The sequence below is a fragment of the Heptranchias perlo genome, chromosome 36 (assembly GCF_035084215.1).
Source record: "Heptranchias perlo isolate sHepPer1 chromosome 36, sHepPer1.hap1, whole genome shotgun sequence".
NCBI lineage: Eukaryota > Metazoa > Chordata > Chondrichthyes > Hexanchiformes > Hexanchidae > Heptranchias > Heptranchias perlo.
This window is the reverse complement of record NC_090360.1, coordinates 6,154,851-6,170,453: the sequence shown is the minus strand read 5'-3', so window position 1 is coordinate 6,170,453 and position 15,603 is coordinate 6,154,851. Positions and strand designations below refer to the sequence as shown.

Genomic DNA, 15,603 nt, shown 5'->3' with positions numbered 1-15,603 from the left:
AACAGTTCAACGAGATGGGATAGATCTACCACCACATACATTGACTGTGAGCAGCTTCATCTGTGGTTAATGTTGCGGTTTTTTGTCCAACTGCTCGACGTCCTGTTGAGCTTTGTACTAACTAATTGAGAAAGCGAATTATCCAGTGCTTGGAATAACAAAAGTTTCAGAACCACACAGAGCATTCGTGATGCCAGGGCAGGGTACAGGTAACTGGTCATTTGTATGATGAGGTTTCAATAAAAATGAATTATGATTGCAGTCTGTGATTGGAGAAGCACAAATTGCTACTTGTCAATATGTTGAAATTTTAAATTTAGATAGATTCTAAGAACTAGTTTCTCAACAAGGTCCTCTTGTCTTCTTAATATTTCTAACTTTTTCTTTGATAATGCCACTCGTTATACGTATACATAGTGAGATGACTCCACTTATGACAACAGCATTGGTACAAATCGTGGATTTCAGACCTCATTATGTAACTCGTTGCGCCTTTCTATTATTTACTCTTTTAACATCTGATACTTTCCAATGTTGTAGCAAATCTGGAAATATGTTTACAAACGTGTTCACTGATTCATTGCAAACAACAGACGAACGAGAATATTAAAATCATAGAAAGGTTACAGCACAGAAAGAGGCCATTTGGCCCATCGAGTCTGCGCCGGCTCTATGCAAGAGCAATTCAGCTAGTCCCACTCCCCCATGATATCAGCATATCATTGTTACAAGGTAACAAGGCTGTTTTTCCTGCTGCATTGTGTTGCACTCTCTGATATGTTGTGTTCGGTTGTGCCCTATATTGTGCATCACACACAACATCCTTGGCTCTTGAGCTTTGTGTTACAATGAAGGTTGAATGTAGTGTATTTTCAAAATGCTTATTTTTGTATGGCATCAATTATGAGTGTTCACTTTTTTTAATGTCACAGGCTTTACAGTTAGTTATGTGGGTTTTTTTTGTTCATCAGTGTCTGTTAAAAATTATAGCAATTAGCAGTCTCCGTAAAGTGCTTATTTGCTGGGGACAGAAGGAATGCTGTACATGCACATATAGTCCAACTTGAGTGGAGGGCTATCTGTGTGATGGCTTGAGAGATTGGAGCAACAGTAGCATTCAGTCTAAGCTGAGTTTCTTTGCATATAACAGCTCCCCCTAGATCAGCTAAATGTACATTTAAACAAATTATTAAAATTGTTTAAAGCATCTTGAGTTCATTTCTAGAATAATGGAATACAAAAGAAGGGATGTAATAAATTTATATGAAACCTTGCTTAGACCACACTTGGAATGCTGTGTGCCTTTCTGGTCTCTCCATCTACAAAAATGATATTGAAGAACTGGAGAAAGTGCAGTAATTTATATTTACTACAAGGATGTTACCAGAATTGAGAAGATGAAACTGTCGGGAAAGATTGTGCAGGCCAGGACTTTTTTTCTCTGGAAAAGGGAAGATTAAGAGGAGACCTGATAAAGGTCTTTAAAATGATGATGTGGAGAATCTGTTTCCACGTGTGGGTGAGTCCAGAACAAAGGGGCATAAATATAAGGTCCCTGAAGAGATCCCAAAGGATCCGAAAAGTCATCAGGTTTCTGTCTCTGGTTGGGTATACCAAGCGCCACAAACACAGCATCTCCAATTCTCTTTCCCCCCGCCGTCTTTGTTAACACACTAGTATAATTATTTGTGCTGCTGTCCAGTAATGCTTTCTGCAGTGATAGCACAGTTTTCCTTTGGCTGGCTGATGCAGTCTTTCAGAAGTGAGTACAAGGGGTCCAAGGGAGTGTGTCAATTTTTGCAGACAAAATAGTTTGAAAATCACTACTCTGGTGTGCAAACTTTACCGCAAATGTTCTGTACCACACTCCTCCTAAATTAGAACAGAAATGGAGAAGGGAGTAGGGACTGTGGCTATTTTTCCCACCCAATCCTACTTAGCCAAGAGTGCTGAGGCAAACTAATATGCCAATGGACCCCCAGCTGAAATTAGCTACCCCCTGTTGCAGCTTTAAGCTAATAATAAGCTGAAGCTACCTTGGCATTAGTTCACTTCAGCTCTTTTATGTATTGGAATAAAATGGACAGATTTCCTTTCTCTTTATTTCTTTAAGTTTGCATTCTGTCAAGTTTCTGTATAACCCAGGCCCAGAAAATGTAGGTCAGACTTGTAAAAGTAGAACTTGGCTTTTTTAGCTGGAAAATGTGGAAAACCTCCACGTGATTTTATTACAGTCCAGAGGGAATAGGATGCGCTGTAATTATAGGGTGCGGAGTCTGCTCAGGAAGGGTCAGCTCTAAAAATAACATTTATAGCCAAGAAAACAAAATGGTTCATTGAAGTTTGCAGTTAGCTTAGGGAGGCATGGGGTGTGTTGCTGTCAGTGGTGTGAACTGTTTTTTCATTCTTTCGCCCTGGTGTCTGGACAGTAAAAGATGAAATCACATAGCATCTGTTGGGGTCTGAAATCAGAAGTCCATGCATTGCCTTGAGAGTTCCCAGGGATGTAACTGGGCACAGAGCTTTGTAATATTTAAGGTAATTGTCAAAAGAATTAAAGAACTTTTTTTAGGCAGCGAGTTGTTGTGATCTGCATTGCACAGCTTGAAAGGGTGGTGGAAGCAGATTCAATAGTAACTTTCAAAAGAGAATTAGATAAATACTTGAAGGGGAAAAATTTGCAAGGCTATGGGGAAACGGCAGGGGAGTGGGACTAATTGGATAACTCGTTGGCCTCCTCCTGTGCTGTATCATTCTATGATTCTATTACCACAGTGTCCCCACATTCTCCGATATTGGTCATTCATTTATCACAGCGTTGACTCTTGGTCTCTTTTGAAGCCTAGATTCTTCTCCAAACACATCAGCTCCATTTGTACCAGAAAGAACAAGCTTGCATTTATATAGTGCCTTTCATGACCTCGGCATACTAAATCACTTTGCAGCCAATAAATTACTTTTGAAGTGTAGTCACCGTTGTAATGTAGGAAACGCAGCAGCCAATTTGCGGACAGCAAAGTTTCAGAAACAGCAATGAGATAATGACCAGTTAATCTGTTTTAGTGATGTTGGTTGAAGGATAAATATTGGCCAGGACACCGGGAGAACTTCCCTACTCTTCTTTGAATAGTACCAAGTGATCTTTTACCTCAGCCTGACAGGACAGACTGGACCTTGCTTTCACGCCTTATCTGAAAGATGATACCTCTGACAGTGCAGCGCTCCATCAGTACTGCACTTAAGTGTCCGCTTGGATTATGTGCTTTTGTCGCTGGTGGAGGGCTAACACCCTTGTCACAGAAAAGTCGCACTTCTAGCTGTGTAATTCCCAATAATGTGCTGAAACTGATTTAAATCAGTCTAAAAAGTTACCTTATCTTGGATCAGAGAATAGTATGAAGCTGGCCTACTAATACAGCAGGATTCCAATCCCACCATCCTATGGGACTACTGCTAAAATATCTGTGACATGTACTCCTTTGATATAACTTCCTTTTGGTGATATTACCTTCCCTGCCTTGCCATGAATATGTTATAAACAGCACAAAGTCTTGCCTTGTTTAGTCCTCGTCCTCTCTTTGATTGAGAAGACCATTCTGAAGTCAGAAGAGTAATGATTCTCTGCAGTCTGACTGCCATCTGTTTTTGCAGTCTTGGCTTTGATCAGTTTAACTGTTTATGAGCCAGTTATTAGTATGCTCCTATTGAAAGAATAACGGGTAACTGGGTGTAGTTACAAGGCAGTAATCCAATCAAAGGAGTTTGATGACCTCTTAAACGGAGTCTGCAACTCGAGCAGTTTATAATCATCTATAGAGTACTGAATTCAGATTCTCTCCTTGAAATTACTCTAAGATAGCTTCTGTTTTCTGTGATTATACGTATTATCTGGTAATTTGATGGATGAATCTGTTCTGGGATCTTTTATATTGAAGATAGCTGTAGGTGAACTTAATGTGATGCCTGGCACACGAAAGCATTAATGATTATAGTATCTTTTACTGCAAGTTTGTATAGAATGTTTTTTTTTGACTACATACAAAAGAGGGAGTTACAAAAACCACCGTGCTCATTAATGTTCACCCATCTGCTGCACAGTGTGACTTCATGCATCACCCTCCCCAGTCATTAACCATAGTAACTCCTGAAAAGGGAGGAGGGGGGGGAATGGTAGCAAATTTCAGGAAAAATAGGGAAATTCTCTCTGACTCCACAAACCATGGTCCATGAGGCCATGGTTGCCTATGACCTATCAATAGATGAACTTAACAGGTTCCTCAGTGCGAGGGGTATTAAGTCCATTTTCAAAGAACTGTGGCTTGCCCATACTTTCCATATCCTCCAATGGCTTGCTCCAGTGGGCAACAGCCCTCTGAGAGAAGAAATCCTTTCTGGAAACTAACTTGATCCATCGCCTACATATTTTGTAGGCATTTCTCCATCCTACAAACGTTAACCATTTTGGATATCTTATCCAAAGCTACAACATGTCATCCTTTTTATAATTTTAAGAACCTCAATCATATCACCCCAAAATGAATAAACTGACTCTCCAAGCCTATTACTGTAACTTAGAAATCTAGGTTTAGGTATCCTCCTTGGTGCCCTCCTTTGCACGCTCCCCAGAACCTGGATCCATTAGTAGATGTGGTAACCAAATCTAGGCACAAGATTCCCAGTGCAGATACACTAAAGCCTTATAAGGGATATGGGGATCGGGCGGAAAAGTGGAGTTGAGGACGAAGATCAGCCACGATCTTATTGAATGGCAGAGCAGGCTCGAGGGGCCGTATGGCCTACTCCTGTTCCTGTTTCGTATGTTATATAACCACTGTATAATGCTTTTAGTTTTGTACTCTACTGACCTGGTAATACATTCTAGAACCCTGCTTGCTTTCCCTTTGGCTATCTCGCATTGCTTTAAACCTTCAGTGATTGGTCATTCACTATTGTGGCTAGTGTTTTGTGGTAACTCTAAGTCAAATTTTATTTTTTATTACATGGAATTTTGTGATTTTTACTGGTGTTTTTGTGTATCGTATTTTGGAGTTTCTTGTCTCTCTTGAAAATTAGTAGCCATGATGTGGAGATGCCGGTGATGGACTGGGGTTAACAATTGTAAACAATTTTACAACACCAAGTTATAGTCCAACGATTTTATTTTTAATCCCACAAGCTTTCGGGGGCTTTCCCCTTCCTCAGGCGGTGTGGGATTAAAAATAAAATCGTTGGACTATAACTTGGTGTTGTAAAATTGTTTACAAATGAAAATTAGTGGTCTTGATGACTACCCTCAAGTTCCTTTCCTGCTCTGTTACTTTTAGTGGTGGTGGGAAGTGCATGTCAGTTTGTTCTAATTTCCCCTGACCACACCATTTCTAACACATTCTTGGTTTTTAAAAATCAGTTTGGGTGGACGAACCCAACCTTGGAAAATACTGGTGGGAAGGCACTTGATGAAGTCCCTTTGGGGCAACGTTTACCTGACCCCTTTCATGTTACCAGTTTGGGTGGGCCAAACTTTGCCTGAACATCAGTTAAGAGGAGACAGTTGATTCTGTACCTGTGGAGCTAGACTTGCCTGGTCCTACCTTTTCACTGCCCTGTTCAAAATAGTTCCATGCATGGAATAGACATGCTTGACAACATGTGCATAACACAAAGTCTCTCCATATTAAATGGCATCTGCTGTTTATAAGCCCATTCACTTAGCTTCTTTAAATCAGCTTGGAAGCTATTAATCTGTACCTTATTGCCAACCATTGCACACACTTTCATATCCTTTGAAAATGTAATAATAGCACCATTTATGCTTTCCTTGAAATCACTAATGAAAATAATTAACACTAAAGGCACATTACCCCCCATTTAATATAAATAAATCCTAGCCATCCAAAGGCAAAGGCTTGAATTTAATTATGCCTTTTTGTATTTGAGTTGCCTGTCATTAGATCTCATCCAAACACCACTCCTCTTGTTCAATAATACTTCAGATCCTTTCAGACAGAAAGAGAAATAAACACAAGAGAAAGAGAGATATACTAATATCTCTTCTGGCTCACAACTTGGGCATTAAGCCCAAATTCTTACTCGTGCCCATCTGGCACCATTGGTGGTCGTGCCTTCAGCTGCCTAGCCCCTAAGCTCTGAAATTTCCTCCCTAAGCCCTCTCTCCTCCGTTAAGACGCTCCTTAAAACCTATCTCTTTGAGCAAGCTTTTGGTCACCTCTCCTAATATCTCCTTACGTGGCTCCGTTGTTCCTGATCCTCGGCAAATGCTGCACTGTAACTGGACTCTTAACAGTGATACAGGTATAACCTGTGGTAATTTGCTGTTCAGTTACTTGGCCATCTCCCCAGGAAGAGGAGTACATGCTGACCTCTTCTCCATGACTCGCCTCAATGGCATGGCTGCGCTCAAGGACTTGTCACGAAAGTGCTTAGATGAAGTGATTTGGCACGGTGCAACACGCCATGAATTTCTACACTTGCCACGTGTCATGCAATTTGCGGTCCTAGTACCACAATGTTACACGGAGGCAGTGTGAATGCCAATTGCTGAGCAAGAATAAATGACTTACCCTAGGAATCTCATTTTGTTAGATTAAGCTCCTGTGAAGCCCCTTGGGATGTTTTACTATGTTGAAGGCGCTATTTAAATATGAAGGATTATAAGGATATTAATATCTGATTTCTCCTCCCTCCCCCGCCCGCAGTGGAGGAAGAGGAAGGAAATCAGCTGCCCTTGTTATTAGTTAAAAGCTGGTACTGCAATTCCAAAGTAATCTTGCCAGTTTGGCTACGACAGTCAGCCAGAAATATCCATTTTTTAACCAGGTCTTCCCAATCACCAGCCTTGCTGAATCCGGCAAGTTTATTTTGGAATTGCCGCTGTCTGTGGGAGACCTATGAATTGGGTGCTGGTGTCACTAGTATGGCACTAAAGCAATATAGAAGCAGCAACTAATCCTTTTTGAAGCAGGGGATCAATTGGGAGGGATGGCAAGGCTGGCAATCTACGATAGAATAGTTAATTTGTGGACTCTGGATGGACTGAGTTTGCTGGGCCCGATGGCCTTGTCTTAATCTGGAATTTGTTCTTAAAATCTGCAAGGCTTGTTGCCTTTTAATTTATGTAAGTTCTTCAGCCTCTGCAGTAAACCTTGTGATCTCTGAAAGTGGCAACAGCTCCATATTAACTAATTATCTGTTAATAAAGTTTGAAACTTGGCCCCAGTTTAATGTTCTTTGCTGTAAAAAAAGGCTTTATAATGAGAGAACAGAAAACTAGGATAGGGGTTTGCACTCGCAATTCCTAGGGTAAGTCATTTATTCTTGCTCAGCAATTGGCATTCACGCTGCCTCCGTGTAACATTGTGGTACTAGGACCACAAATTGCATGACACGTGGCAAGTGTAGAAATTCATGGTGTGTTGCACCGTGCCAAATCACTTCATCTAAGCACCTTGAGCTCAGCCATGCCATTGAGGCGAGTCAGCATGTACTCCTCTTCCTGGGGAGATGGCCAAGTAACTGAACAGCAAATTACCCCAGGTTATACCTGCACCCCTGCTAGAGTCCAGTTACAGTGCAGTATTTGCCAAGGATCAGGAACAATGGATTGGCTGCCTAAGCTCTCCACCAAGAAAAGTACATCATGTACTGCAATAGGTTTATTTTATACGCAATTAAAATGATGTGGCAACTAACTGGGCTGGATCTTTTGAAATTTGATCGCTCAGTTTAGTCTTCACCGCCCCCCCCCCCATTTATTTGTGGTTATGTGCTAAATGTAAAGGTTGCCACAGAGCCCTGTTCTGTGCCTGCCAGTGCCCTCCAGCACTATCCCCACCGGAGTTTGTGGGGTTAGCAGAAGGGCCTGTAGTTTGGATGGGGCATCCCGGGACATGCCTGGACAATGCCGGGACGTTGCGGGCCTGCCCACAATGGGAGGGGCGGGTTGCCCGGGTCCCAGCGCCAACCCAAGCCATGTCCCCTTTGAACCCTGTGTAAGTGGGCCAGTCAAGATATTTTGTTTTAAAAAGTTTAACGCAGTCTTGGGGGGGCTAGACCACTCCTCTCGCTTGGACCCACCCAAGTCGGTGGGGTCCACCTCCACCCATCTGGAGACGTTTTGCCTAATTTCACTGGGCGTACTGATCTCTAGTACTACAGTGGGTCCCAAATGAGCCCTGGGAAGTGGGATCTCCCAGCATAGGGAGACCTCAACCTGGCTCTGCTGCCCACCCACCTCCCCTCCCCCCTCCACAACCATATTTACCCAGTAAGGTGTGGCTGTATGTTCCACCCCTTTACAAGGCAGGCTGACAAATGCCAGTAACAGCAGAGACCTCGTGCAGCAGGATCCTGGCCATTTTACGGTGGGTTACAGTGAGAGTTTGGCAGATTTTCAGGGCCTCTGTTTTGTTTGGGAATAGTTTAAATACGGTTTGATGAGCCTTCCTCCTCTTCCTGCCCCTCCAGTTACGAGCTTGCATGTCATTGGATCGGTTTCTGGAAGTTTTATGAGCTGCTGTCTAATTTCCTTGCAATGATTACTTGAATATATTTTAAGGATTGTGAACAGTTTGACATATATGATAGGGATTGGTATGTGTGAATATTGCTGCTTGCTGCACGTACGTTACAGATGGGGAATAATTCAGTGTGTAACACAGCATTCTGCAGTTGGGACAGATGAATTTGAACAGCGCAAGTTCATTTTAGAATTTTTCTGCAGTCTGCTACGTGTCCACACAAGCAGTTCAGGCTCTGTGCAGGCATGAGAAATGGTTTAAACAGCTGTTAAAAGTAGCTGAAAGAGAAACCCTTAACCTTCTTTAATAAAAATCAAACACTGTCCTTTAAAAGAAAAGGAAAGTCTAGTGGAATCCTTCTTTGTCCTGAGTACTCCTGCATTCTATGTAGAAAAGTATTAGACTTGTCATTGTTTGTTTTATTAACATTTTCTGATAAAGGTGTCCATTTTCTTGGCGCTGTGGAGACCCTTGAGTCTGTTCACGCTGGCTGATTGGGAACATCCCACAAAGGCCCCGTCGTAAACATTAAACACTGCATCTTTGGACTGGCTGGATGGAGAGACGTGGCAATTCACTTTACTGGTCAGGGATGCAGATTTCCATTTTCATTTTTATGCAAATGTGAAATGAAATAATGAATCTATTATGTTTCTAAATAGAATAGGCGAGTACTTGAATGACCCTTCCTCTAATCTTTCCTTCCCCTTCAGCTGCTGATTATAGTTTCAGTTGAGTCTATAGGATCACAGGCAGCTTTCACTGTAGACATCCATTGTTCGAACTAGCCTTCCTATATCTGTATGTATTTCTCTTCCCTCTGGCTATCTGGTTAATTGTGCTTCTTTTCCTCTCCTCCCAACACACTGTATCGCTGACAGCAGCAAACTCATTTGTGGGGCAATTACTTTTGCCTTGTGAATTAAGTTACTCCTTTTCTATCCTGTTTCATTTGTCATATAAGCCAGGAAATGACACTAAGCAATAGTAGTGTAGGAACATTTAACATGTTTGGATGAAATTACATTGTCTGCTATCTCAGGAGCATCCAAGTTTTTAATCTTTGTGAGTTGCTTAAGTGTTTGCTGTAGAGCCTCGGGGCTACATATGATGTTTAAATCCATGCTCTACATCAATTTGTCTACATGTCAATTTGTGGATACAAACAGATCCTGGTGTTGTTGCTTGAGGATTTATCCTCCATTGAAGCATCAGCACTACAACCAGACCTGTACAAACCCATAAAATTCAAACAAGTCAATCCAGTGAGTGAGAAATAAAAGTAGCAATAGATCTGAGTTGGCTTGGCTAGGCTTTGTAGGCTGGATTGCCAGGCTGATAGCCCCAGGGACGTAGCAGGGACACACGAGTGCTATTTTAATGGTGGTGTTAACCTACTTAATAGCTTAACGTTTTCAATTAAAATAGCAAACCAATTTCATACAAACACATTTAGTTTTGGGGCACTAGTATTGCCCAGTGTAATCTCTAGGCTTTTTTTTTACTAGGTTGTGTTCACTGGTAAAACTTTACTCCAATTTTGCTGTTGCTAGTCAATATTTGGAGAAAAGTAAAGTTTGAAAAATATCTTTGAGGAAATCTTGGCAGCGAAGTTCTTCCTGTCAAAATATTTAGTGCAAAGAATTCCCCCCTCCCTTTATCTCAAGTTATTTGTGATTTTAAGTTCATCACACATAACTTGTGTTCTAAGGTCAATTCAGAGTGGAGATGCAGTAGCTTTTTATTTATGTTGGCACATGTTTTATTGGGCACATTCCACACATTTTTTTGATGGCTCTCCTTAAATGGTTTATCGTCAGCAGTTCCAGGTATCTGGATAAAACCAGTTTTCAGTGAACTCCTGGTACCTCTGAAGTTCCTCTTACAAATAGCTGTTTGCACACGATTCGTCTGTGATGCACCTAATGAGCAAGATACTTAATGCTGCTTTTGTTTGTTTTGCATTGTCCCTGCTTGCATTGGTGGTGGAGTCTGGTTCCACAATACTTATTCAGATTCAATAATGTAAAATGTCTGTGTAAAGTGAACACTTTTTTTCAAAAAAAAGTGCTGATAAAGATTATGTATTTAATCAGTTGAGGCATTAGTTTCCACTCATCGGTAAAGGAAAGAACTTGCGCCTTCTGCATCCTCAGGATGTTTCAAAGCGCTTCACAACCAATGAAATACTTTTAAAGTGTAGTCGCTGTTGTAATTTGGGAAATGCAACAGCAAATTTGAATACAGCAAGGTCCCTCAAACAGCAGTGAGATAAATCACCAGAAAATCTGTTTATAGTGATGTTGGTTGAGGGATAAATATTGACCAAGACACTGGGAGAACTCCCCTCCCCTTCTTTGAATAGAGAGGGCAGACATCTCATCCAAAAGACGGCACCTCCAACAATGCGGCACTCCCTCAATACTGCACTGAAGTACCAGCCTAGATTATGTGCTTAAGTCTCTGCAGTGGAGCTTGAAGCCACAACCTTCTGACTCCAAGGCAATAATGCTACCTCTAAGCCAAGGTCGACACCTAAATTATAATCTTTTGATCGGGCTAAATAGTTTATTGCGCAGAAATAGATAGTAACATAATTACAACCGAATTGTAGTTACAGGTAAGTATTTTACATGGAATTTGGAGTTTCTTTCACTGTAATTGATCATTTCACTGGATCCCAGATTGTTCTAAGCATGTTCCAGTGTAATTGCACACGGCCAGAAAATTATTTTTTTCCAATTGTTTGAAATTTGATGTGTTCTATAAAAACTGACAGGGAAAAAAAGGATGCAGCAACTTCACTATTGAACAGTATCAACAAAGAACAATTCGTTCTTCATTGATAAGAAATTGTAATCTTCTGTAAGTTTACTTTGTTTGGGTTCATTGATACTTTAGAGGGCTGATTGCTGTAAGTACTGTGTTCGCACTGCTTAATCTGTGTTTGCCCTCTCAGTCCAGGCCCACCTCGTTAACATTGCAGTGTTATCAGATTGTCCTTTGAATATTGACTGAATCTTACCAGGGTTAGATGAAGTAGTGTGGGAGGAGGCTCATGGAGATTAACACTGGCATAGACATGTTGGGCTGAATGGCCTGTTTCTGTGCTGTAAATTCGATGTAATTATCCGTGGTTGTCGACATGTTAAGAATGGCTGATACCACGTCAGTGTTATTCTGAGAGATATGCGTGTTTGAAACTAACATCACCTGGCTGATATGGCCCAGGAATCCATGCCCCTGCTGGCCAGTTGTAGAATAATGTCGCCTTCATGGGTGGAAAAAAATCTGTCGCTCCCTTCATCTGGGTCTCCCTTCTGTAGAAGAACCACCCTCTTGGGCAGTGGTCAATAAAGGGTAACTGTACAGGGGGAGATAAGTTATTTGGTCTATTTGTAGTGGTACTATTTATAAAGTTATTCAATGTGATAACTTTTGTGCTGTTGTAGCTGTGGAACAGCTGCAGGTTGAGTCTTTGGAGTACAGATATTCATGATTATTTAGCTCCAAGCTGCTGCCCTTAATAGGATTAATCAGAATTCTGGAGGGAAAGGTGTTGTGGAAGATATAGCAAGGGCATCTGCTGAAGCTATATAATCACTGATAGTAATGCACTAACTTGAACAAACCATTCTTTGCCTCCACTCAGTGCTTGGCTGTCAGGATATGAAGACCCCGTGATTAATCGTATTAACCAAAGGATAGAAGACCTCACAGGGCTTGATGTTTCCACAGCAGAGGAGCTACAGGTGAGTGTCGACCTGAACTGTGTGCAAAAAGATTTTATGGAAATGAAATTGAGCCCTAATGAATAGGGAGGTGGGTATTTATCCCAATAGAAATGACCGTTACAGCCATATGGTGTGCATATATTTTTTAAAAGTAGAATACAATATTACAAATCAGAGTTCTCCATAATAGAGCAGCGCCTGGTTTGGAATATGTGGCAGGGTCTTTTGTTTGTGAAAGTGATCAGTGAAATTAAAGAAAGGAATAGAAGTCCCCCAACTTCAGTTGCTAAGATGTTGGCTAGTGTTGCTAACTTCAGTTTCTAAGGCGTCAGGTAGGGTTCTGCCCTCCCCCTTCAACAATGGCTAATCAGGTAACATTTTCCCAATTTCTCCCCCTCCCGCTTTAATAGCCAGGATGATATACAGTAGAATTCCCAACTTCAATAGCCGAGGCGTTGGATAGCATTCTCTTTCCCTTCTGCCGAACTTTAGTTAGGATTTCTCATTTGTTCCGAATATATCCTTTCAGGCTATGCAGTGCAGGCCAACTGCTGATTTTGTAGCATTGGGTTCTATGTATAAAGCAGTATTCTTTTTGCTTTTTTTCCTATATTTGGAGGGCTCCTCTATTACTCTATACCTTTTCTCCAACAGGTCTTGCATTGTCAGTTAGGTTCTGTAGGTGAGTCTGCCCCTTAATTTTATATGGTACGTTTATAACGAGTACAACTGCATTGGTGCCTGAACTTTGGGCACACAACTTTGTGGCACAGGTCATGGCTCAAGAAGTTAGACACACAACTTTTTTGCAGGTTTTTAAATCGATGCAGTTGTTCAAGGGGAGGGATGATCTCTACTATCAGCCTTTCGGGTCTCTTACTCTCTGTCTGTGTAATTTGACACATTGTGTATTCAGTATACTGGGACCTATTGTTTTCCGTGGCTAACCTGTCTGAACACCAACGACACCTTTGATTGGTGTGATGGTGTCCCAGCCTAATAAGATATGCGATTTGAGAACCTCTCATTCACTACTCACCTGACGAAGGAGATAATCTCCGAAAGTTTGTGATTTTAAAATAAAAGTGTTGGACTATAACCTGGTGTTGTAAGATTCCTTACAGCTGGAAAAAGTGATATTTGCATGGATTCGACTGTACCTGTTAAAGGATTGTGACTTTTTTGTTAAAAGCCTGAGCAACATCTTTCAGGAGAAAAGAGGTGGAAGTTGGGAGGGATGGAAGGTCTGTTCAAACCAGATTTTATTCTACTGCAAATTACCATCATAAAACAGCACTTTATTGAATTCTATATAAACGCTGAATTTTATTCTGGTAGCTAAACCAAAACCATTTGTGAAGACAGTACGCTCATCACAGCAGAAACCTTTCAAAGCTTGACAAAACTTTTCATTTTAGCCAAACATTCTCTTTAAATGAACCATTAAAACTCTCCATGTATAATCCTGATAGAAAGTAATTTGTCCTTTAAATATTCCTAGAATGAATTTTGTTAACTGTAACTTATGTTTATCAGATTTATATTGGCTGATCAGAGTATGCCTCCTTAAAGGGGTTGACTGTCTTCAGGGAGCTGTGGGGATTAAGGGTAAACCCTGGGAATGGATAAGAAACTGGCTGAAGGATAGGAAACGGCATGTACTCGTTAGAGACGTTATGTCAGGGTGAGGTGGAAGGGAGAAGTACTGAGTGGCTTTCCTCAGGGCTCTGTATTGGGACTACTATTGTTTCTAATTGACATAAATGACCTGGGCTCAGAAACTCAAAGTAGTCAAATGATGATACCACACTAGGAGGGACAATGAAATGGGAGGCAGCGGCTCAGCAATTACACAATGAGTTGGGCAAAATAAGTAAGTGGGCAGAACAATGGCAGAAGAAATTCCATGCAGCCAAGTGCAAAATGCTACACATAGGAAGGAAAAATAGATGACATTCATACTCCATGAATAATGTTGAAATAGCTAAGGATGAAATTGAAAGAGACCTAGGAGTCTTAGTAGAGTTGGTGCTAAACATGTCCTACCAATGTGGAGCAGCAATCAACAAGGCCAATAGTATGTTGAACTACATAGCCAAAATAGTAGAAGTCAGAGGAGGTGACGATTCAACCATATAATGTGCTGGACAGATTGCACCTTGAATACTGCATCCAGATCTGGTCTCCAACAAATAAGAGTCTGGTCTCCAATGTCAGAGGTCTGAATTATGAGAAAAGACTGAAGAAACTTGGCCTTTTCAGCCCAGAGAGGGGGTGGTCTGAAAGGTGATCTTATAGAAGTATATTAGATTATTAAGGGTATAGGAAAAGTTAACCCAGACTTTTACTTGGAATTAAACTATGTAAAATGATGATTCCACTTCCTTTCCATATTAATGACAATACCTCACTCCCAACCTGTGGCAGCTGCCTGTAATGGAATGTGGCATAATGTTCCCACAAGGGAAAATGTGTTAGTGACGACATTAACGTAGCGGCAAGATCTCTGTTGTCCCTTTAGAATTTCTTTGATTTTGCTGGAAATAGGAAATCATTCCCATTACATTTACAGTATTGCTAACATAAAACAGCCAGAGGAAAGTTTCCCCCATCACTAAATAGTGTTAGTACAGTAAGATCTAATCCAAGACTCAATCTGTAAGCTAATCGTGGTTTAAGATGAATTCCACTGAGATTTATGTTTTTCCTGAAAGCCTTTTGCACACCCAAACATCTGATCCTATGGTCCCAGCATTTATTTAGCATTGTTGACTTGTTTTTAGAAGTGGTAACAGATTATTAATATTCTCTTGTTTGTAGCCTCAGTCCATGAGTGGGAATAAAACACCTTTTTACTAGACTAGATTACATTTTTATTCTCAGAATACAAATGCTTTGTGTTAATTCCTAAAGGTAATGGTTGCCTTACATATGGGACATAACTTCGTCTGGTTTCCCTTCTAGCAGAACAACTTCTGTAAAGATGGTGGGTCAACATTAGTATCTGAAAACAGCACTTTCCTATCAGCTGTTGCTCTCCCCTGCCCTGCCCATCCAGCACTGTGATATTTAAATAGCAATGCTCCCACCTAACTCCAGCCCCAGCTCCTACTGATGAGTTTTAAATTAGAGACAGGCCCAGCAGAGTAGGTACAGGGAGAGATTTAAAACCAGCAGCTGTAGCCAGGGCTGAAGTTGGAGGGAGAGTTGCTGCTTAAATATCTCAGCGCTGGAGGAGCAAAGCAACAGCTGATAGGAATAAGCTGGTTGAAATGAGAAATAATGGAGAGGGAATGTATTTTGTCGATGCCAGCCATCACACAGGTGAGGAT

General features: G+C 41.1%; 1 protein-coding gene across 7 annotated transcripts in view; it reads left to right on the top strand.

Moving 5' to 3' along the window:
- The window catches only part of p4ha1b (prolyl 4-hydroxylase, alpha polypeptide I b), a 76,762-nt gene that overhangs the window by 44,754 nt on the left and 16,405 nt on the right, over positions 1–15,603 (top strand). For all 7 annotated transcript variants that reach the window (XM_067972452.1, XM_067972455.1, XM_067972454.1 and 4 more), the window contains exon 10: positions 12,190–12,289. In XM_067972452.1, the coding sequence (XP_067828553.1) occupies positions 12,190–12,289 (100 nt within the window). The remainder of the gene's footprint in view (positions 1–12,189; positions 12,290–15,603) is intronic.